The following is a 23,874-nucleotide window of genomic DNA, read 5'->3' on the forward strand; positions in this document are numbered from 1 at the left end:
CAGCGCTCGCTCCTGTGCTCCAGCCCACTCAGGTTGCTCTCGTGTTTCTCCCTTTTCCCAAGGTACACATCCTGAAAAAGAATGGTAACTAAGAAAAATGAGGGCCAGGAAAAGGCAGGGCAGGAAACGCAGACAGAAAACCTGTTTTATGCATCACTGCTCCTTCAGCCAAGCTTCCTCGACCCCAAAGCTGCAGTGACAGCGACTTCCAGATAAAAGCCTGGGACCTGACTTGCAGAAAAAAAACCCCTAACCCCTATTTCCTAAACTCCGTGTATTCTTTGCACCACATCCCTTGTGCAGCACCGCTCTTGCAATTTTGAAACCAAGGGGGCTTTCTCGGGGAGTGTGGTGACCAGGGTGGGATGTTGCAGATGCTGCCACACCGGCACAGGCTGACCCAGCACCTGCAACCGCTCCTGCTCCTTAGGGGCCTCGTCTTCTGCATTGCAGAGGTGGCATCCCCAGCCACCCGGGGATGACAGTTGTGGGGAGGTTTCTCAGGGCACTTCCAGCCCAGGATGAAGTCGGATGGCTGGACCAGGACCAGCAGTAGCAAGACTTTCATCAGGATTAGCTGCTCATTTGGGTCGCTGTGTAAGGACAGAGGTGCCACTGATTTACTGCACTGTCTGAAGTGTACTTTGTACTGTGTCCGAGGGCAGACTTTATCAGAAGGGGGAAGCTTCAGCAAGAGGAGACCTGGCTCGAGCAGCGCCCTGAGCACCCTCTCGCCCAGCAAAGGACCTGCGGCTGCTCGAACTGCAGCACGCACACGTCGCGCCAGTGCGATGAACTGCGATTTAACTGCACTGCCAGAAGAGGTGACATAAGAAGCAAAATCACTTTTTTTTTTTTTTGCCTACCTGTGGATCTTTAATTCTCATTTCAGTGCTGTGCCTTTTAATTTATGGACTCATTTATCATGTTCTTACTAATTGTTTCCCAGTAAGTGAGTGGCACTGGGCCATCCTCCTAACGTACTGCTGGTATTGCATTAAGTCCTTGGGGTATCTGAATGGCAGATTTCAGTATGTGCTATTTGCAGGCTGAGCTGTGGCACTGAAGCGAGAAATACTGAAAGCAATCAAAAATATGTGAAGTTCAATAAAAATAAAATAAAAAAAAAAAATAGGAGAGCCAGCCAGCTGCTCAGCACAGGCCAGACCCTGCTTGCACTGGAATAGTAGGCTCAGCGCTGGGCACTCTGCAGTCTCTACCCTGAGATCAAGAGCAACAGATTTCTGTTGTCTGTAAGTTTTTATGATTCCGGAAGTTTCACATAGTCCAGTGGCTGAACTGGGATTCAGCACTTGCTACAGTCAAGCCAAGCACTGCTTGGACACATTGTGCTCTTGACACACAAGGCAAAGAGCAGAGAAGCTTGTAAAAAGCTCTGTCCTGACAGCAGGAAATATCAGGTGACAGTTAAATGGCATTTCAGTGACCCCCGAAGTGATTAATTAATAGTAGCAGATCCTTTCCCCTTGCTTTGTTACAGAACATCACAGCACAGGCAACATGGCAACTGCATACCTAAAAATCATCTACATTTTCAAAAGACAAAGGGAGAGACTATCTGGAATAGTCGGCAATGTTGCCATCCTGTATGACCACATAACGAACTGGACTGCTCAAAACTTGCAAGGGTCAGCTTGTTAAAGACAACAAGGCAGCAGAACCAAGCTCCCAATGCAAAATACTGAAAAAGGGGTCAGAACGGGCAAGAAAGACACACAGGGAAGAAAAAATGAAACCAAAGTCAAGTCTCATCAAAATCGCAGATGTAGCACCAGCCACAACCAGAATAAATGAGGCCATGCAGCACTTATGATGGAAAATAAGGCAAAACGAATGCATCAAACTTTGCTTTTAGGGCAGAAGTTGAGAAATTAATTTTAAAAAGCCAACACGTATAGCCACCTTGGGGTCTGAAAGCCTCATTCGCTGTATTCAGCAGAGCCACAAGAGGTGTCCAAACAAAATACTCAAATGGACAAAATCTGTTCATACACCGGCATTAACTAGACTTCTGGCCACAGTGCAGTGTGGCTGACTGCTCAGGAGACACACGCTGCAGACAACCAACCCATTCCCAGGGGATCCTGCACACTGTCTATACTGCACAAGCAGGGCCACCCAGGGACTGTCTTGCTGTGTCAAAGCCTCTTTCCAGCAGCATAGCCACCACAGATGGAAAAAAAAGTAAGTACGTGGCAGCAGTCTCCCCTTCCAGCATCAAACGCTGGAACAGGACAGTCTAATCCCAACTTATTTTTTGCACAGTGGGTCTCCCAGACTGGGTATACCCAAGCATGATCCCAAGTGGTTCTTTCACGTGGCACAGCCTGAGACACAGCATGAAGATTTCGACTCCAGGAGGCAACAGTATGATCTCCAAAAGCACCCCAAGTACCCAACACCACAGACAATACAAAAGTGTAGATTACACACACTCAGCAAAACCAGCACTTTTATTGGAAACATCTTGCCAATTCAGTACGGGAACGGGGATACTTGTTTCCATGAAGCTGTCCTGGTGCTGGAGAGCACCCAGAGGGCTACTTTCCATGAGGAGGATGGGATTGTTCTGGATTGTCTCAACTAGAAGCAGATGGGGAAAAAAAAAAAACCAAAACAGAAGGACAAAGAACAGACATGCGGCCACAAAGTGTTAACATACAAACAGTTACAACTGAGCACTTCAACTATGAATCTTCAATGAAAAGACAACCTTCAAATAGACTAAAAGAAACAAAACATGGGTGACTTTCCAAATAGACCCACATCAGAGAGATTAACTGGTAGCAGAGGAGAGGCACAACGATGGCATTTCAACAACAAAAGAAAAGGGAGTCCTCTTAACCAGCTTCTCCAATGAGCCAAATCCATAAATACCCAGCAGATCCAGAGAAACTACGAGGGGAAAAAAAGTATTCTGTAAGGGGAGGTTTACTTGAATCAGACTCACAGCCTACACAGTGCAAAGCACAGGAGTAAGCAGGGATGTGAATGCGATTTCACTCTGCAAGTTGGTTGTAATGAAACAGGGACCCAACATTTAATACAGATGGGAAAAAGAAAAAAAAAAAGTCTAAGAGGCTTTCTGAATTGTGGACTTTAAAAAAAGCTAGCTAGCTGCACAAGGAAATATGCACAAGCAGTGTTACAGAAGGTTTTGTATGTAACTAATTATGACTGAGCACCTGAATTTTACCTGATCACCAAATCACATAGCTTAATTATAGCAGCAATTAACTTTTCTGGAGCGCCCTACAGTGAACACTAACTTCAGTAGCGGCTTTGCAGATCATGGTTAGAACACTCCTTCTGGGTAGTGTGTAAATCACAACACTGAAATTTTGACTCTAATGGAAAGGAATAGCCTGTTACTTTATGATAAGCAAATGAAGGGGCTTTGTCTTACACAAGAGTAGAATTTAAAGCTGCTTTTTTGTCAGTTTTATTCATCACAGCAGAGCAGCATCTCTTAAAATAACAAGGCTCAAACCAGGAGAGGGTTTTGAAATCACTACCCTTCTCATAGTTGAGCTAATTGCTGTTTAACTCCTCTCCGCTACATAGCAAGTGTCTCTCTAAACACAGCCAACTCAAAGGTCTAAGGAGGCACAGCAAACTAATAAGATCCCTGCTGTTGCACAGAATGATAACCAGAACGCAGGTTGCTCAGTGTCAATGGGGTTTCTACCTCTGGCTTCAGTGAGAACAGGGGATTTGAAATGTATTTAAGAAGAAGAAGGTAAGATGTTTACGAGGGTTTTTTGTTTGTTTGTTTTTTAAGCAGCCACTTGCAGCTGATACCTAGAATATGCCCAAAAATCAAATTGCTTTTTAAGTTGATATAGATTCCCTGAGCTGTTGTAACTGGACTGGGTACAAATGGTGGGTGGATCCATTTTTTAAAAGTGTTGTAGCAAGATCTTTGCTAAATTTGACAAGTGAGTGGGGCCTGCAGAAAGTATTTTATTAGCTTTATTAAACTTGGGTTTCAGTTTATATCCATTTAACAAATCAGACCTCCAGATTCACCAATTACAATACAATCTTTACAGATACTGAAACATAGGAGACCACTGCTTTGCATTTTCAATTTAAAAATGATGCAGAGTATCACCAGAATTATTCATCTCTAGATACATATTCCTCTTCATTTAGTCCTGCATGATTCAAATATTAAACAAATGGAAAGCTACCAGAGCTTTGGGGAAAAACCAACAACCAAATCCCAGTCTTTCTAGCTGGTGGCTTTGATACTCTGCTCTGGTTTGCCAGCGTGATTTTTTTTTTGTGTACTGTAAATCTAGTTTTATAGTAGTGACACTTAGTTGCAATGTTGGCTTTAAGTAGCCATTGACTAACAAACTCTAACAAGGGAAAAATTATGGTGCAATTTTTCTTCCTGCCCCAAAGCCCTGACCCTGCAGGGAATCACAGCTTTAGGTGAAGCAGAAAGGTCAAATTTAGTTCCGCACAGTGGTGAGCTTCCCCGAGAGCTCCTTGCAATGAGAGCCTCCACTGAAATGGCAGCAGACCATGAGAGTCTAGGCACAGAAGTGAGGTGAAGATGGTAGGAAATATAATTTGTTTTATTATATCAACTGCAAGAGCACTGATGTAATGGGAGCTGAGGCAGGGCATGGTCAAGACACAGTTGTTTCAAATGCAACCCAGTAAGACAAAAGGGCATGCACACAGCCATTTTAGACTTTGTTACTGCTGCAATTGGGGGAGAGTAAGTGAAGAGGCCACTGATGGCAGAGGAATCCTAAGTATCCTAGGAAGACAGAGTGTCTCATTGGCAAGGTGGCAAGGGCAAGGCACTGTTTACCAGCCCACTGATCTGCAGTAGCCTGTCCCATGAAAAAGCACAGGCTGCAACCAAGTAAATCATCTCATTATCTCACTGTTGACTCTGCTCCTTCCAGTCTTCACTGCCCCTCCAAACAAAGTCCTAAACTCAGCCAAGTTCATCATGTTTCATTCAGTCCCAACCACAAGCACCAGCTTGGGTGTAAGACAGGGACCTTCCCAGGGAGGTCACTGCATCATGACTCACAGCAGCTGATGGCCTTTGTGTGACAAGTGAAGGGCATACGGGTCACAAGGCACTGATCTTGTTGGAAGAAAACTACTTTTCTGGTAAATCAGGAATAAAGCTAACATTATAGGGCCAATTCTCTTTCTTGTCATTCCCAATTGCTTTGATAATGTCATGTAAAGTGTGGATATAACCCTTTAGACAGCTAATATGGATCCGAAGTGACTTACCCAGAACAGCAGAATTGCCATCACCCAGTGGGAACCTCTGGTAACGGGGAATATTAAAGGGCGGCAAAAGGTAGAACTTCCTCTCCAGAAGAGGCTCGAGGCGTGAAGCAGATGGGTCTGCAGGGTGGAACAGGTTATAGACCTGCTGACAAGCTGGTCTGAGCTGAAAGACTAAAAAGATGAAGAAAAAACTCCCTCAAGTATCAAAAGGTTATTTGTTAGAATATTGTAAATATTTGTCTGTAAAAAGGGCAACTGTTGGGTTAAAAAAAAGTGCTAAGGATTCATCATCTCCCTCATCTTCCAGTTTAGTCAACTGAAACAATTTATTACAGTATTTATACACTCAAGAATTGCCCAGTATTTTTAATGTTTGGAAGTACATTGCAAATAAATTGTATAATCAGTACTGGCTAGAGCACACAATGATCTGCTTCATTGTGGTGCAATAAATATTATACATAAATGTTTGGGTTTTACCAGTTTGTCTCATTACTGGATTTGTACCAGGAGGTGCTTACACCATCCAGTAAGTGAGCTCAGCAGTTTACATCAGGACTTACTGTCAAGAGCTGGAATGACAGTTTTTCGCAGGGCAAGAACCAGACCCAAGGGAGAACCAAAGAGGAAGAAGTCAGTGATCTCAAATTCAAACTTTCCAATATTTCCTCCATCCAACATAGTAGAGCTACTTGATCGCCTGGATCCCGGGTCATTTCTCAGCACACTAGAATGTAAACTGGACAAGAACAGGAAAGAAAGTCAAAATTTTATTCACGCTGTTTTTTCATAATTGAAGGCCAGATAAGTGATTGACAGTGAATATAATTTCTATCTCTTTAGTGACTGTAGTTTTACTAGCCAGTAAAACATTCCCCCCCAAAATTACCCCATTTCATTGGCATAATTTAGACTGTACAAATCCAAGCTTCAAGTGGGTTCATTTACACACTCCTATCTCCTCAAAATGTTTTTTTCCTTTGAGGAGTCAAAATCTTGGTTATTGCTAGCAGAACAGTCATTTGCAAGAGAAAATAACCAGCAAGCCAAAATTACTAGAGTAGCAGGGAAAAAAAGCAGGGGAAAAAGGTTTACAGTGATTCACTCCATTACACACGTTACTGCTACATTTTCTGACTGTCAACATTTGAGTTCCTTCCATCACCTTATTCTCAAATGTTACGGAAAGCTGTGCTTACCCATTTCTTCCTCGTGGAAGTAGTTGGACAAATGTTATAGGATTGAAAAGGAAAAAGAAAACGGGAAAGGAGAGAGAAGAAGAAAGATCAAAATCTGCAAGAGGGTTTCTAATATCCTTGTGCACCAAGTTTGCACCACAGCTTCCATGCATGCATATGGCATTCACTGGGAATGGGAATTTGGGGTAATTAACTCAGTGGCCATATGGTAAATTGTATTTATTGTGCACCCAGGACTCTCCTACTTCTCTTCTGCCCATGAGGCCATATCCATCAAGTTACTACCAAACTAATTCTCAACCCCAGCCCAACAACTCCAGGTAACTGTACTTAAAAAGAATAATGAGATAAAACATGTCTAGCTTCCCCCCCGACCCCTTTCAGGTGTCAAATGTCTTTGTAAAATTGAACCTGTGTGCAGTGCAGGCTGGGCTATACACAGGTTTAACACAGAGATTTAAATTCACATATCGCTTAGACACTGAGGAAGAAGCAGCAGGAACTCTTAGATGAAAAACCCAGGAATCCATCCCCACATTAGGAAGCTGTGCTTCTTTGCAGTCTAGATCTGGGATTAGACAGTGGAATGACAGATGGGTAACACTAATAACCTGGTTCACAAAAGGGTCTCTGAGATTCTTCTGTTACCACCCAAAAGCAGTAAGCTGCAATTTCTTCTGCTCTCCAGATTCTACAGATTCAGATGGCAGCCTTGCCAGGTTATCGTCGTTATAATTAGAAGTGGAGAGTTGAAGACAGAGTACCAGCAGTGACTTAACAGGGTGTTTGCAAACACTTTAAAAAGCATCTGAACAGATTCTATACAGTATGGAGGATAAATGGATACCACAACAGTTGGGTTGGATAAAAGGTTTACTGGTCTGGAGTCAGGGATGATGCAAATGCAAGTCTCTTGCCAGCTCTGTGGCCCCAAGTCAAAATCCCAGGTGGCCACCAGCACTTGCCGTGTCTCTGCATGCAATAGCACTTGCTCATCAAGGCCACTTCTGAACACAGCGTGCTGGCTGCCCGACTGGGCAGCGACATCCCAGCACTGCTGTGCTCGTGGAAATAGGGTGCTCATTCCCCACCATCTGTAGCACCAGAGCAGTTGCTCACACACACTCCTCCTCTGGGATAGCCATTCAATAAATGAGCAGCTGCAAATACTCACAAATTTGCGAAGAAAAATGGGTTTCACTCGGACTTTGTTTTCCTGCTTTGGCAAATAACGCATCATCCCAGAGACAGCACCTCTGCCGACCACCACTCCCAAGGGATGTCAAAAAAAATCCTTCTCATCCCTCACTGTCACATATTCTCTGAAGGTGCACACATGCACAGTACTATTCTCCTGGTTGCCAACCGCAGGGAAATAACAAGCTTACTTATGCCAGACATACGTATCATGGAAAGTCAAAACAGTGATGTCAAAAGTGAGAGGAACAGGAGGTTACAGCAGCGACAGCTAAAACGAGCGCGTTCCCATTTCTGTGATGTGAATGAGCTTCCCCGAGATCACGCTGCCGAGAGGCGCAACACTGAAACACGTTTAAAACCAAGCCACCTTCAGTGAAGCTACAATTATTTTAGCTGACAAGACTGCAATGCATTGTTTGCTGTGTGTAAGGAATACAACGTTATTTAGAACACGTTCAGTTTTGCCAAAGACAGAGCGACAGCAACGTCATTCAAACGAAGGCTCAAAAGGAAAGACTATCCTGATGGCAGATGTGCTAAGGCAGGATGGGTGCAAGGGTTTTTTGGTGTATTCCACCCATCTTCCCACAGCATCTCTTCAGGGGGAACAGAAGAGAACGAGAGCACTCATACTGCTAAGCAATTTGGACAGCTTCTCTCCTTTTACTGGGAACTTGATAGTCTTTTTAGCAATCAAAAGAAATGAGAGCCAAGGGGAACTCTGAATCTGTCATGCTCCAAGCAACCTACAGTGCCCTGTTCTCCCTTTAAAAAGCAGCAGATGTACTGTGTGCATTAATTAAACAAGAGCTTATGGATTTCAGAAGCAAATCAACTCATTTACAATAATACAAGTACAGCACAGCCAGAAATAATGTAGTTGTGCAGAAGGACTGAATTTAAAAATAAATGTGTGACTGTAATCTCCAGATGCTGCTCTGGCTTGCTGGGCATTATCCCAGGGAAGCGGGTAGGTCTGATACATGAATAAAATTGAGTGTCTTCGGCACAAGTGGAAATCTGCAATCGGCACGGACAGAAAGGCCCCCATATGCCAGCTTGCCCGTCTGCTGAGCTCATTAGGAAAACCTGGCTCTGTTCTGCCAATCTCCTGCGTGAAGCCGCATCACATCAGGGCTCAGTTTTCGTACGGGAAAAATCATTACTTAGTGACAGAGAGGCCGAAGGGGCATTCTGCTGATGAGTGTGCTGCTCAGTAACGACGGCTGTAAGCACAAGGTCCAGGGCCAGGTCCCAGTGTGACACCCTGCTGTCACACACGAGGGGAAGAGGTGAATCACTGCACCCCAGCCTCCCCTGCACCAGGGAGCGGGGGGGAGAGATGCGGAGAGAGCTCATACAGCAGCTTCAACCTGCCCCTTTCCCTGAGGGAGTCTGGCTGTTGAGCTGTGGGGAGAGACCCATTTTTGACCTAAGGCCTAAAGGCAGATTTTAAAAAAAAAAAAAAAAAAAAAAAAAAAAAGATATAAAACCTTAAAAGATATAAAGGTGCACCAATCCATCAGCGCACTGAACACTGACAGTCCTTGCCAGGCTCCCCCCAGGTGCTTCATGTTGGGAGCAGGCACAGTGGAGCAGCAGGGACTAGGACAAAGCTATTTGAAACAAACTGCATTCCCTTATCCATGCCAGGCCCAGCACTTATTCTAAACTGGATGTAAAACTGCAGCAAGATGCCAGCCCACTTTCCTTAACTGAGTCCGTGCTCCTGAGGTCAAGAACAAGGAGGAAAAAGAGCACATTTTTACATGACTCGTATTTTCTCCTGTAATACAGGAGGCTGTTTTGATAAGGTAAAAACAAGAGACTGATTGCCTTTTATTAACCTGCTGGGAAATAGCCGAGAAGCTTATTGTGGTTTTTGTAAATGCAGCTGTCTTTCTGAATATAGTATCTCTGTGCAGCGACGACATTCACTTTGATACTTTCTCTCTCCTGTGAATCTTTTACAGAACAGCCCTTGACATGGCAGGACAACATGAGACCCTGTGCTGGAGCAACGACTGCAAGTAGTGAAGGAGGGGCAGAAGTGCAGGACAAGCCTCGGGCACAGTTGCAATGCAGATAATGGCGTTTGCTGGGTGGGACATTGCTCCCCAATATCTGTGACATGGAGGAAGAGGGATTAAGAGGATGCTGCAGTTCCTCCAGGCCTGCAGGGGGAAAAGGTCTGGGCTGTCCAGTTCCACAGGCTGAAGATGATTCAGCCAGAAAAAGCCTCCGGGCTTACAGAAGTAATCGCTGAACAATCAGCGGCAACGGAAAGACTGCTATGAAAATTTCATCGGTTATGTTAATGGATCAGTTTCTGAAAGTCCATTTGAAGAAGCTTAGGAATGTGATCTTGGGGGCTTCAACAGCGAGTAACAAATTTGAAACACGACCTTGGTGCAACAGAGCAGCCCTGGCAGGGGACAGAATACAATTCCCTGTCCCTGCTCCATACAGGGGACTCGGGTCGCTTTGCCAAACAGTCACACAGGCAGAACAATCCTCACGTGCAGTTGAAGGTTGCTCCATGAACCAGCCAACCAGCTAGGGTTCAGGATGGCTCATCCAGAGCATCCTGCCACTATGACAGCATAAACCTGCTCCTGCAACAGGAAAGGGCACTGCAATTCAATCTCACACTTGAACTAGGCCAGAATTAAAGGCATACTCAGCTCACCCCCACCTTTCCCAAGAACAGGCCAGCCAACTCAAAAATCGTCTTTCAGAGGTGCTTTGAAATTAAAACACTGGATTCCCAGTTCTGCTTCACCCTCTTCCTTCATGCTGTCTCTACATTTGCTTTATGATCTCCATCCTGCAGCTGCAGCACAGCAAAGATGCAGTTACCCAACTGCCTCGGCTGTCAAGCAATAGGATGAAGGGTTTCTTGCTATTGTAATACAGATGCAGTAGAGCAGCTGGATTCTCTCACTGCCACTGAGCAATAGTGCTGTTAATTTTTTTTTTTTTTTTTGCATAGACAACACACTGAAATCTATACCCCTCTAAATTAAATGCTTTCCTCCACCTTGCTTATCACAGGATAACAAAGCAACATTTGGGTTTCACAGATGCACCAATCTCAGCTCCTGAATATTGCTGGGTCTGTCCGTCAAAAATCTTACCTTGAAAGAAAGGCTTGGTGCTGCTTTATCGTGTCCAGTTCATAGGTTGATGAATCACTCCTTTTTCGTGGCAGCTGCTTCTTTGAATCTTCTCCGTTGCTACGGGGAATATCAATGTTGCTCCTGCTGAGGTGTCTGCTGGCTTCCAGATTAGAGCCACTGGAACAATAGCTGTTGTTCACCGTTATTCCAGGAGACAGAAGGTCTGTATCCTGCAATTTGAAATACATGGATTTAGCACTCAGGCAGCTGAATCAGGAATACACCCACATTATAACCTTCTCTTTCCATCCTCCTTTCCCCATCTACCCCAAGATCCAGTTGAGGGCAACACCGTATCTCAGACCAAACCACTTCCTAAGGGTGTGGGTGAAGCTTCACACCAGAGAGTGAAGCATCCCTGTTCAGAGCAAATGCACCTAAATTGAGACTTGTATGCACCTTAAGACACCTTTGCCGTTGATAAGGAATGGAGTCTTTGTTGTTTCATGAGAAGATCCTTACTAAAAACAGGAGCCATAGAGGCGCTGCAGCCAGCAGACCTATTCCCAGTAGACACTGGGAGCCAGCATTACCTGGACACTCACAACGCTTCCTCGCCGACTGCTGTTCTGGCTCTCGGACACAGTCTGATTGCTGTAGCATAAGGCATCAAATCCCAGGATTCCTCCAACACAGTCCCCTACCAAGCAGACCTGAAAAAGGCAACAGAAGTAGGGGAGGAGGAAAAAAGCCCCTTGACTTCAGTTCAGAGATGACAGTTAAACGGAGTGATGGATTATACCCAGGAAAGCTACAGTGACAGGATGCCCAGTGCTTTCATCAGTAAAACTACTCTGTCGATGACCATCCTCTCATACCCTGCAGAGTGTCATTAGCTCACATAGCTAATGAGTTCTGGCTGTCCCCACCAGCCAACTGGAGCGAAGTGAAAGCAACAGAGAGCACTGATCATGGTGCTAACTCCAGCCTCAGAAAACCAAGCTTGATTCCCTCCTTGCCAGCTGTCCGTGCTACTTCAGGCAAGCTTCCCTGTGCTTCTGCCCCCTGTTCATACCCTGAGGAGGTCAGGCTGTGCTGCCTCTGAGCAAAGTGAGCAGACAGGTGCAATAAAAAGCACTGAGAGTCCTGGGTAGGAGAGGGATGTCCAGGGCCCCGGGCACAGCGCTGGCTGGGAAGAAGCTCAGGGTGGATAAATGACACTACAGCAGTGCAACACAGCAGCTAGTTCAATAGCTCAAACCTCGCAGAGCTAGAGAGTCACTTTGGTCAGAGGTGTAAGGCTCAGTCATGGTCTTTTATAGGGTGCAGCAGCTGCAGAGTCTCAAAAAAGAAACCCACTTCAACTCCAGCGTGAGCTGCTGAAGGTCCTTTAAAGATGGGGAATGCTTAAAAAGCCTTGGTTTGCAATGGGAGCAGACATCATCTTTACTAACAAAGGTAGCATTCCTGACTTGGAAAGGTGTGTCGTGCTGAAAATTGATTAACTTCACAGCTTTGTAGCTTCATTTCTGAACACAAGCTCAGACTTCGCTTTGAATCCCAAAGGCTTGGGACAGAGCGTAAGCAATAATCTCTCTCAGAAAGAAAGAAATGGAAGCACAACATTTTTGTTATTGCAGCTCAACACTGTCATGTTTCCATCCCTCCTGAGAGATTAATGGAAAAGAGAGCTTCAGAAGGAAATTGCTTCACTTGCTCTCCCTTTCAGCTGCTGGCTCACCTGGCCGTTGAATGACATGCCCTCCTGGGATCTGATGAACTCGCTGTAGGCCTGGTTGGCTCTGGCAATGACTGTGGCTACTGCTTCTTGGTACTGCGGGGATGATGTTGCTAGCAGAGGGAGTGCAGCAAGGGGAATGTGATCCTGGCTGTTGGACAGGCAGCCTTCATCGTAACTATATGGGCTGAGGCTGGACAGGGCAAGAGACATTGGAAATATTCAGCCTAACACACAGAATGGGGAAAACCATCTGCAGACACGACAGTCAGTCCTGTGGTGCGTTAAAAGAAAGCCTCAAGATAGAAAGGCCATTTATTCCACTGTAAATGGGTGAGAGCTTAATAAATCTTTCCCTCCCATCAAATGTAAATCTTCAAGGACAACATACTTACATTGACAGAACAACCCTCAGACAAGGAATTAAAGCCTCAGTATTTATTGGATTAATTAGAATAAATCAATCTCAGAACTCTTGCTGCATGATTACTGTATTCACTGCAGCTAAGTATGAAATCGAGATTGAATGCCTCCCTAGTATATTAATAAGTACATTCTCAAAGCATGGTCAGAGCTTTCAATACTACATGCAGAACATTTCAGGCAAGCAAATAAAAAAAACCCCAAAAATCAAGAGCGAAATTTTATACGTGTCTCTCTGTGACAAAGTAGCATCAACTTACCTGGACACCAGCGAAAATGCTTCGGAGCAAATGGCTGGGCAAGGTACTAGCCTGATGGCAATGTGTCCAAGAGCAGCTGGGTAATGTACCCTCATCACTGTGTCAAACACTGTCGTGATGGTGTTGACATCCCCTTGCTTAGAGCTCTGGTCACCGCTTCCTGAGTCCAAGATGTTCCCTCCATGGAGTACCAAGAGGAGGACATGGATTTTACTTGGCTGCATTAATGGCTGCACTGATTCATCCTAGGTGGGAATGAAAGACAGCACAGTAGAAAGGCTTATTTTGTGAAGAGGTTTTATTTGGTCCAAGTGGACTTTAAGCAAATTTTATCACCTTTTCTTCCCCCAGCTCACACACGGTGCGTACAATAAATGCCCCATCCACATCCAGTCCAGTCAGGGATGAGGCAAACAACAATCTGTGAAGCAAGGTTATTTCCAGCAGAAGCAGTATTAGCCACGATACAAGGCCTTGGCAAGCCCCTGTCCAGAAGGCCGAGTTCAGTTTGGGCCATCCACACACGAAGATAATTGCAGTGTGAGAAGGACCACAGAAGGACAAGAAGCATAGAGACTTTCTGAACAGACAATGAAAGAGTTCAGCTTGATTTGCTTCGCAAAGCTACACAAGAATGAAATGCCTGCTCTCAAACACAATGGAGATGAGTAAAGAAAGCCAGGGAGGGAAGAGAGGCACTTAAGTCAAAGGACAGTGCAGGTGCAAACACAAGAGTCTAAACTGATCCTGAGTAGTGTAGACTGAAAAATCAGGTCTCTAGACACAGGAGGTAGGAGGTTTTAGAATAACATCTGCAGATTTGCAGGTAAGAAACTAAACTGTCTTCAAGAAGGAATGTGCTTAATTTATGGAAATGGGCATTAGATACACACAGATAAAACAGCTGAGAACCTGACTACTCCTTCCAGGTCTCTTATCCTACATATGTGCATGCACAAATGCATACACACAGCCTCAGTGTAACTGACTATCCTAAGCAGAAGGAATGGTGAAAGTAAAAAAAAATTCCATAAAACTGTAACCAGGTAAAACATGGCAGCAGTAAAGACATTATTTGTGTGCGCTAGGGTGGAAAAATAAAGAAATAAAAGATGGGTGTTGCTTTCTGTTGGGGTGCTGAGCTCAGCTGCAGCAGTTGACAGTAAAATACATTCAGCAAAATTAACAAATGAGATCAAACAGGTCAGCAAGTGGCAAGTTACTGGGGAAAGAAGTTGTAGGAAAAGATCAGTCATTGCATCTGTTTGCCTATGACAGAAGTTATAAATAAGACTTCAGACTTGCCTATACTGTTGCAAAAGAGGAACTGAAGAGAAAAAAACTTCAAGACCCCATGACCCAAGGACTGGCCAGCATCTGGCTGAGAGACTGCTGCATGAACACAGTAAAGATTTTTATTCTGGCTGTCCAGGTCTTTTGCTTGCCTAAAGAGACAGGCTGTAGTTTGGGGGAAGAAGGGAACTGCATGTGAACTCCAGAGTGGGTTATCATGAAGTGCCCTGCCAGAACAGCTGTAAGCCCAATCCTGATGCCCCAGGACCAGGTACAAGAGCATCCATTTGTACTGGTCACATATATAACACAACAGAGCAGTAACTATTTTTAATATCTATTCTCGACCAGAGCTTTCGGTGTTTATGGCTCCCACACAGACTCAAATTCCCCACCCCAACACCTTTGAGACATGTGAAATCAGGTACTGATCTTTCCTCCTGTGCCTTATCCCTTCTGCTAGCAGAGACAACATTTGATAACGTTCTGGGCAACTCCTTGTTGAGGCAGAGAAATAACCATCGGGAAGAGGTGTGGAAGGCAAGCAGTATTTTCCGTTTAGCAAATTCTTCTCGTCTTCGCATCTTTAGTCACCTGTTGTCCTTTGAGCAGTGATTGAGTCCCTGACAAACCTGCTGGTGGGAGGAAAGCATGCCCAGGCACACTTTAGCAACCTAACAACTAGCTTACATTTTTACCAGATAATGTTAAAGCATATCTTAATGCACAGCCCACCAGAAGTATTAAAATTCACACCCAAGTCTGTAATAAAGGTTTTCCAGACCTCCTGCATAGGAATGGCCTTTAATTATTTAGTACCATTACACTGTATTAATGCCAGCTCTTTAAACCTTCTCTTGATTCCAGTTTACAGCACCTGCAAAGTGAACTTTTGCCTGGCTGGAGGCATGGGAGGAGTGCTCTCAGCATCTCAGCACTGCTTTTTCTTTCAGACAAATGTTTTAAGTGCTCATTTGGAGAACAACATGAGTCACCAAGCTCAGATCATCCAGAAGTTTATCAGAAGTCATTTGGAGGCACCTTTCCCTTTCAGTTCATTAACCTCTGCTCTTGAAGGAAGTGGGGAACATGCAAGCAACTGCTGATTAGTTTAGGGGTGGAGGTGGCTATTTAGAACTTTCTTGTAAGGTCTGGAGTCTCCTAAGACACCTGATTCCTGAACTACCTTTTGGTGATGGAGGCTCTTAACCTGAAAATCACTGCAATGGTGGCTAGGAATTTCATACTATTTTAGTAGACTGTTTGCAAACAACTACAAATAACTGTCTTTTTCATCTCACTTGGAAGTCTTTCTCTAAAATGTTCTTTCTCTAAAATGAAGGCAGAAACGGGAGAGGGTTGAGTTTGTACAGCCCTCTGAAGAAGACAACAAGTTCTCCACATCATTTTGAGCTCTAAGAGAAGTCTTAGGGCTGTGACTTGCTTATTATCTTGAGTGGTTAGAGCCATTCCTGTCCCCAGCCACCCACTCTCCCCATGGCCCTTGAGCTCTCAGTCAATTACAAAAAAGCCTAACCACGATGAACTTACAGCCTGGCACACAGAGTAATACCAAAACCACGCTCATGGTCTTTGATAGACCATGACATAACTTAGGCACTCTGCAAGTAGCTACATCATGTCTGCAGCACAGACAGGCAGATGCTTTAAGGGTAGGATGAGTACAGCCACTCCAAAATGCACTGTCTCACTAGGACACTGGATTGCAAAAGCCTCTATATGCAAGCCTAGAAAGCTGGGGTGGGTGGGTGCGTTATTATTTATTATTTTATCCAGAGCGCTAATACAGGCTACACTATAACTGGTTTCCAAACAAGACCTTGAGCACCTCCAAAGTACAGGCTACAGCCGAGCTATGTCACTTGGACCGCCACAGCCTGCACCTTGGTGCGGTGCTGCAGTAACGCGACTCTCCCACGCCCACATCCATGCTAGCTCAATCTGGCATTAGCAGGATAGCTCTACCCAGCAGTGCCTCAGGCTGCTGTTATCCCCACAGGATTAGGTTTTTTTTTTCCAGCTGGATACCTGACACTGCCTGCAAACCACAGAGCATTATCTATATGATGTTCAAAAGACAGGTGAAATAATCCCTTAAACCTAGCCATGAAGTACACAGCACACCGGTGCGGCTCCGAATGACACACAAAGACAATACACCGCTCGCAGCAAAGGGAGCTGTTTATCCCGTTTACCCCACAGATATATTCCAGCAACAAAGGGTCTCGTTACAAGAAACCGAAGCACTTACTTCAATGATGCTGAGCCTCTCCACGCTGGAGCCAACGCGGTACTCTGCTGATGTCTCATGATACAAGTCACCTGGAAGCACAGAAGTTTAAAATGTCAGCACTGCAAGATGCTGTTCGGCAAAGACGCTCTTCCGTAAAGACACTTGTGCCAATGCTTCTCAGCCTCTTCTGCCTCATGTCTCCTTAATTATTTCATCAAATTGCCCTCTCCCTCCCTCCTGCCTCCTCCCACCTGAGAAGCCTGGGCAACGCTGGGTCACTTATTTTCCAGCAATTTCTCATAACCTCGGTAAGCGCTGAGGACATTAGAGAGCTCTTCTCTCATTACAACGATCCAGTATCGTTGCTTTATTAAGGATGGCAACAATGGGAAATCCCTGCACAATTGTCAGAAATGATTGGTTTGTGGGAGAATAAAAGGAATTGCATGAACTATGCTGGGGGAGCAGAGATCTGATGCGTTCACACGTCTGTGCCTACACAGACCGACTTTGTACCAGAAAGCTTAAGTGTCATCTTCCACTGTGCTGCCACACGAATCGATCTGGCTGAGGAGCCAGCTTCCTTTCAAAATTTCATAATGATGAGCAGAAAATAAAACCGAGGCAGATACAGACAAGAACAAAGGATGGAGGCAAGAGGAAAGAAGAGTCAGGAGAAATTCAAGTCATTCAAGACGGAGCTGGAATATTTCATCATTATACGAGAAAACTTGGCTGTCACACAAAGGACCCTAACCAACACAGAAAATAAAAGAGAATCAAGAGCTATCCCAACTCCCACTGGGCAATTCTTTTCCAGCAGCACTGGGCAGTCATTTTTATGCTCTGTCTCAGCTTCTCCTTTTGTGAGATAAGGATAACAAGTTTTACCTTTTTCAGAATGTGGCTGTAACAATTGCCTGGAACTACTGTAAGACATCACATGCAGTTTTTACTTAAAAAAAAAATTACCCTGGACATCATCGCATTCAGGGGTTTCAATTTTATCCATCAGATCATTGGAACTCCATTTGGTTATTTCTTTCGGGAACATTTCCTCATTGTCAGACAAGTCCTCTTTAAAAAACAGATGTTTTGAGAGTTACACACACAAATATTTATACAGACAAGACCACAGAACAGAATTTTAAATAAAAATAAGGCCCCATAACTCTATGTAATCTTATCAACATTTGGATGGCTTAAGTCATAATAAAACATGATACTTTACCAGCTTTTGTTACATAGAAACCAAAGCACCTTTTGAAAAGTAAACAATATGTTTCAGTTGCATGTTTTTTAACAAACAAAACTCCTAAAGTGTGGAAAACATGTGGAAACATGGAGTTTTAATGTTACCATTTCAGGTACCAAGTTTGACTTTTTTGTTGCCATACTTTCTGATGATGCTAAAGGAGCCAGAATGCTCCAGTACAGGAGAGGACAAGGTAACGTTTGCCGCTGGGATCCTCCCAGACCTGTTTGAAAGCTTCAGGATGTCTCTGGGGGAAGCAGTGACAAGGATCGCTATTGTTAATAGGACCGAATACCTAAAAAGGCATGAGTAATAAAGGAAACGTGAACTCCCTAGGCTATCTTTAGCCCAATTTCCTTAAGAGATGAGACTTGTTTGGTCACAGAGTGCATGTGTCTGCCATTTCCCTCCTACCTCAGGATCTTCTGAATCCCCCGTCTCAGTTCAACTGCAGTTGACAGAGCATAAGCATCCCAAAAATATTATGTTCTTAGAAGTGTAATTAAAAGGAAGAGACGTATAAAGGAGAGACCCTACAAAACACCCCACAAGTAGTATCCAAACACAAGAAAGATTAATAGCCTTGCTCTATAGCAAACATCAGAGAAGTTGTGCCAGGTTAGGGGAGAAAGGAGGGCGTCAGGTGGGCGACGCTGGAAGGCAGGCTTGTGCCTTGTGCCCACGCCGCACGGTGCTGGGCTGCAGAGCCCTAATTCACCGCAGTGAAAGCCTGACACAGGCAGGAGCCCAGCCTTGCCTGTCCGCGGGCCTTGGCTGGTACATCCACACGGAAACAAGCAGCTGAGCCCTGCGGAGGCATCGCTGAGCAGGCCATTAGCAGCCGTAGCGCTGGAAGAATTCATCCCAGTGCCCCCAGCAGACCCCCCCCACACGCCTGCTGGCCTGGGCTAGGTTATCCACCATGTGTGGACTTCCCTGCAAGCGGCTGAGCTCGCTCTCAGCCCAAGCCTGAGCACAGGGCAGCCAGTCTGGAGCTGAGAAAGGGCTCACAAAAATGTTTATGTCAGACCAGAGGTCCCCAGCAGCAGCCTGACAGCTCCTTTATGGGGTGAGAGCACAGACCCAGCGCGCGCTGGGCAGGGCACCGCGCGGCCTCCACACCTCGTGCTTAATCCCGGCAGGTTCTTGGGAAGGAAACAGAGCCCCAGAGCTCCCGCCTGAACCCACGGGAAACCAAACAGCAGCAATGCAAGCCTTACGAAGATACCTTTGGTATGGGTTGCTAGTTCCTTTTTTGGTTTTTTTCCTCCTTTCTCTTTTCTTTTTTTACATTGAGGATGTATCTTTTACTGTTACAGAGGTTAAGTGCTATCTAATTTATTTATTGTTCTGCGCTTAGTATTTCTTTCCTGAAAATTTTGAGCTTGTACATTTAATAAAGTTATAAACATAATAATAACTGCAGTAATTACAGATGTCTTGAAGATCTAAAAGCTGTAATCTTCAGAGTCCCAGACTAGGATTCCCCCTTTCTTATCACTGTACAGTTACTAAGAAAATAATTAGTTGGAAGAATCCTAGGACAGGGAACAAAAAGATTATGAAATATATTCATCTTTTCAGCAAATCTGAACCGCAGCTTAAAAAAAAAAAAACCAACCATATATGAAGGGGATTAAGTGCAGAGCCAAGCAAAGACCAATTATTTTTAGGAGTTTCTATTTACACTTTGACCATAAAAAGAGAGTGACCTGGGAACTTTGCATCGGCACGCCACTTCCTTTTTCAGCTACAGAAAAAATCTGAGTAAATCCCCATTTCCCTGCACAAGGGAGTGCGGAGCTACCTGTTCAGAGCAAGTGGAAAGCACAAGCATGCAACACACACGATGGCAGAGAATTAAGAGGGAGATCACACTCAAAGCTCCTCCAGGAACTTAATCTAAATATTAAACTTATTTCCTTGAGAGGTTTAATTACAGCCCTTATTGCTGCTTAAGTGATCATTGAATAGGATATTACTCCCATTACTAGCATTTATTACAGGATAGATATTAGATATTACTGTATTTGTCACTATCTTTACCAGAGTGTGCCAGTGAATGAGGATGAGTGGGAAGCTGGCAACAAGAAAGCTTCTCAGGCTCAGGTTACGCCCACTGCACGGCGAGGAAATGTGTGTGTATATATGGGAAGCGCTTCTGAGGAACTCTGCTCGGTGTTGACTCACATCCTGATCTGTGCCAGTTCCCATGGTACCCACCCCGCAAGCCTCCCCGGCAGGACGAGCTGCAAGCAGTGCTTCATCCCTGCCCACAGACCTGGAGCCGGGACATGTCATCTGCAGGCCAAGGGGCCACAAGAGGTCCCTCCCGAAGAGAGGGCTGTGTTGAACAGCACACACATCAAGGCTTCAACTCGTTAGCCAAAATCCCATCAGGCTAGGCAGACTTTTCAAACCCAACTGTGCAGATTGCAGAGGACAATCTGTACGTAAGTGGAGACACGCTGTGTGCTAGCAGAAGAGGAGCTGCTTTTTCTGTTAGCAAGCTCCTAGAAGTATTGCAACAGAGGTGCTGATATCAACTGCGGCACGAGGCTCGTTTTTTTTAATTCTCCTTCCAGGCCTGTTAGGAGCACATCAGGGATTCCCTGGGGGCCTGGATCCCAGGCAGAGCCGTCTATCTCAATTTTATTACTGAGTAATTAAAAAGGCAAAAAAGAGGGTGGATAGCAATGATGCTGTTTCGATGACTCACTCCTCTTTTCTTGCATGTATATTGCTACAATAAATCCCTTACATAGTTTTTGTACATGCTACATAAGTTAATAAATAGAGACAATTAAACTAAGCTGGCCCTTCTCCTTCCAGGCAAGAGACACATTCATCCCCTGACTTGCACGCATCCTGGCCATTGAAGCTGCTGTTGTGCAAGTCACTACTCTACAATAGCATGCCACTTTCCACCCCAGAATTTGAGATGCATGCCTAAATACTTGATGCAAGAACTCTTCTAAAACATGATACTATCAATTTTTGGAGACTGAGCTTTAGCTGAACATCAGCGAAATCTAGCTGAACATCAGTGAAATTCTGCTTTACAAAACTGGGGCGTCATCTTCTAACAACTGCATTTCACAGAAAGGTCACCAACTTCATCAGCACATGTTGCGCATCTAACTTAGATTAGCATTACAAACAGAGAGAAGAGTCCATCTGTTGTCAGTAGAGACGGAGCCCTTCAGGCTTAAATACGCATTAAGTACAATATATAAAATGAGTGCAGTGGAACAAAGCTTCTTCACACACACATGAACAGAGAAAAAAAATAAACACAGCCTTCTCCTAATACTGACAGTCAAAATTACTTTGAGAATTCTGAAATCAACACAGATTAATTTTGGCACCTGAAGTACCCTGTTGCATTCACTATTGTATGTCTTGGAATGGGAGAATAAGGAGTTAATAAGGGCAAACTTGGGTCTCTTCAGGCCCAGACAGGACAATTATTTATACCTCCTACTGATTAAAAAACAAATTAGAAAAATAATCAGTCACACTGAATCAGAATCATTAGGACACACCCACAGTCCAGTTAGTATTGCTGAATTTTACTCACACTCATTTGCACCAGACAAAATACAACTCCTAAGGTTAAGACTGTTCAAGCTCCCTTCAAATAGATCACACTGAATCTGAAACGTTGCTGCGTTAAATATGAGAGTCTGCTGGGTGATGCTGGGGATGCTTGAAGAAGCTGCACTGATGCTGCATGTATCTTGGTTAGAAACGAAAAGACTTCAAACAAAGCAAAAAAAAGTCTCGCTTCCTTCCCCGCTCACCCCCCACCCTCATGCCTTCCGTTCTCTTACCCCACCGTTTCAGAAAACAAATGATGGTGATTTAGGCTCCACGTACCATGCGCATCAAAGAATTCATCATCTGAGCTGTCATCTGAATCTCTGGCAATGCTCTGCATCCTCCACTCGGAGATACTATGGCGTGAGGGACTTGCTGGAAAAAACAAAAAAGCCTTATGCGATACGCTACCACGACAAGACAGAGAGTTCCCAACATGATCTTTGCTGGAGGAAGAGTCGTGTGTTCTCTATGAAAATTCACTGCTGCAATATTAAAAACACAAAACCCTGATGATGCTGGTGTGATGTCAGTGTACCGCTCTACAGATCCTGTTTGTTTACTGTTGTTAGAACCTGCCAGCAAGATGCTACATTTAAGCAAGCTGTTTGTATCACTCTTATGCTATTTTGAATGGCAGCTATTTATAATTGTTAGTAGGACGTGCAAAATCAGCTGGGTTTTAAAGTTTGCAATTAGGAAGGAAGCAGGCTGATTGGAAGCTTTCTTCGTGCCTCTAATCAGCACACAAACCATGCCTCTGCTTCGCTAACTTTCGGGTGGGTAGCTAAGCAAAGCAGCCTGCATAGAAATAATCTGTTTTCTGGAAGGAAATTGCTTCCACACAAATTGGATTAGAGATCTATTTAAACTTTAAACTTGAATGATTTAAACAACATGCTATCCAACTGCTTCATAGGGAGCTGTCAGAGCGGCTGTCCTGACGGAGCGAGGAGAAAACCCAACGGTCCTTTTGGCTCCTGTTTGCCCTCCTGTTCTCGCACCTAGCTGCACCCTTTCGTTTTCCCCTCCAGAGTTCCCTGTGCTAAATATAAACGTATTACAGCTTTTCTTCTTTTTTCTTTCTCAGATATAGTTTAGCAATGATCCAGCCTGAACTCTTCTTGGCTGAACTTGTTACAGAACAGCTGCCTGCTGAAGGGAGCACTGTCCAGAGGACGACGAGAGAGGGGGGTTCTCCCCTCTTTCAGATAGTTCTTGCACGGCACACAGCACACACAAAGTGCTTGCAGCAGCCACCTAATGCTGCAAAAACCTGAGGAGACTGACAAATTCTCATTTAGCATATACAAAGACGCCGAAAGGTTCTGGTTACTGTGACAGCTGCACAAGCCGTGTTCGTGCTATTGTTGTAACAGTGTTAAATCTGTAAGTCATATTCTTCTCATTTTGTTACCCGGTTGTCACATGGAAAGAGGATGGAGACCCTGTGCGGAGTCATCTAATTGCAGCTCAGCATTGGCTCAGCAGCCCCCAACTACCCCACCGCCCACCCCGTAGGGAGCAGCGAGCGAGGAGGTTGGCAGAGCAGAGCTAATTCACGCTGGAGTGACGTCAAGGCACTCGCATAATAGTTGCTAAAAATAGAGCATATAATAACATATGGGATGGCGACAAGGGTCCTGCTGTCACCAGAGGTCTCGCTTGGATGGTATAGAAAGGACTGAGATCTTTTGGAGAAAAGGCGTTGCTTTTTTCAGCTGGAGGTAGCGGTAAGTTGAGACAGCCCTCCTTGCTTCCATATGTTAATATGCTGCCAGCGTGAAGAAGGATTAAAATATCTGCATGACGTACTTCCCAGCACATCACAATTCATTTCTTTCATTACTTTTTCTTGTAAGAGCTGAGACATTCTGCAGTTTAAAAGAAATTCATGCTTTGCTACCAGTGAAAACCTTCAAGTGAAATCCTAAGAGATCCAAAAACTACAGCTTCCAATAAACATGTCAGCAGTGGAAGAAGGGGTTCATAACAAAGAGCAGAATGAGAGACGGGTACATCGATATAAAATCCTGGTGCAAGCAAAGTAGCCAGCATTTTTATCTTTATACAATGATTTACGAAGCATCTGGTATGCTGTTCCCTGGGGCTCACTCCAGTGAGTCATCGCAAGGTAAAACTACTGCTCATCTCTCATTCACCCCGTGATGAAATGGTAAATAAAAATGGAGACTCAACTTGCAATATTTAGTGCATATGAGAGATGGAGAAGCTTCACTCACC

General features: G+C 44.6%; 1 protein-coding gene across 3 annotated transcripts in view; it reads right to left on the minus strand.

Annotated features, from left to right (window-relative positions):
• Positions 1-23,874, minus strand: part of PITPNM2 (phosphatidylinositol transfer protein membrane associated 2) — a 122,247-nt gene that overhangs the window by 14,556 nt on the left and 83,817 nt on the right. For 2 of the 3 annotated variants that reach the window (XM_075718129.1, XM_075718128.1), the window contains exons 7-16: positions 21,910-22,005; positions 17,748-17,852; positions 16,794-16,864; positions 13,229-13,473; positions 12,549-12,738; positions 11,401-11,520; positions 10,826-11,037; positions 5,853-6,028; positions 5,290-5,460; positions 2,455-2,604 (exon numbers count right to left, since the gene is read on the minus strand). In XM_075718129.1, the coding sequence (XP_075574244.1) occupies positions 2,455-2,604; positions 5,290-5,460; positions 5,853-6,028; positions 10,826-11,037; positions 11,401-11,520; positions 12,549-12,738; positions 13,229-13,473; positions 16,794-16,864; positions 17,748-17,852; positions 21,910-22,005 (1,536 nt within the window). The remainder of the gene's footprint in view (positions 1-2,454; positions 2,605-5,289; positions 5,461-5,852; positions 6,029-10,825; positions 11,038-11,400; positions 11,521-12,548; positions 12,739-13,228; positions 13,474-16,793; positions 16,865-17,747; positions 17,853-21,909; positions 22,006-23,874) is intronic. The other variant, XM_075718130.1, reaches the window with a different exon arrangement.

Source organism: Pelecanus crispus, chromosome 11 (assembly GCF_030463565.1).
Source record: "Pelecanus crispus isolate bPelCri1 chromosome 11, bPelCri1.pri, whole genome shotgun sequence".
NCBI classification, from domain to species: Eukaryota; Metazoa; Chordata; class Aves; order Pelecaniformes; family Pelecanidae; genus Pelecanus; species Pelecanus crispus.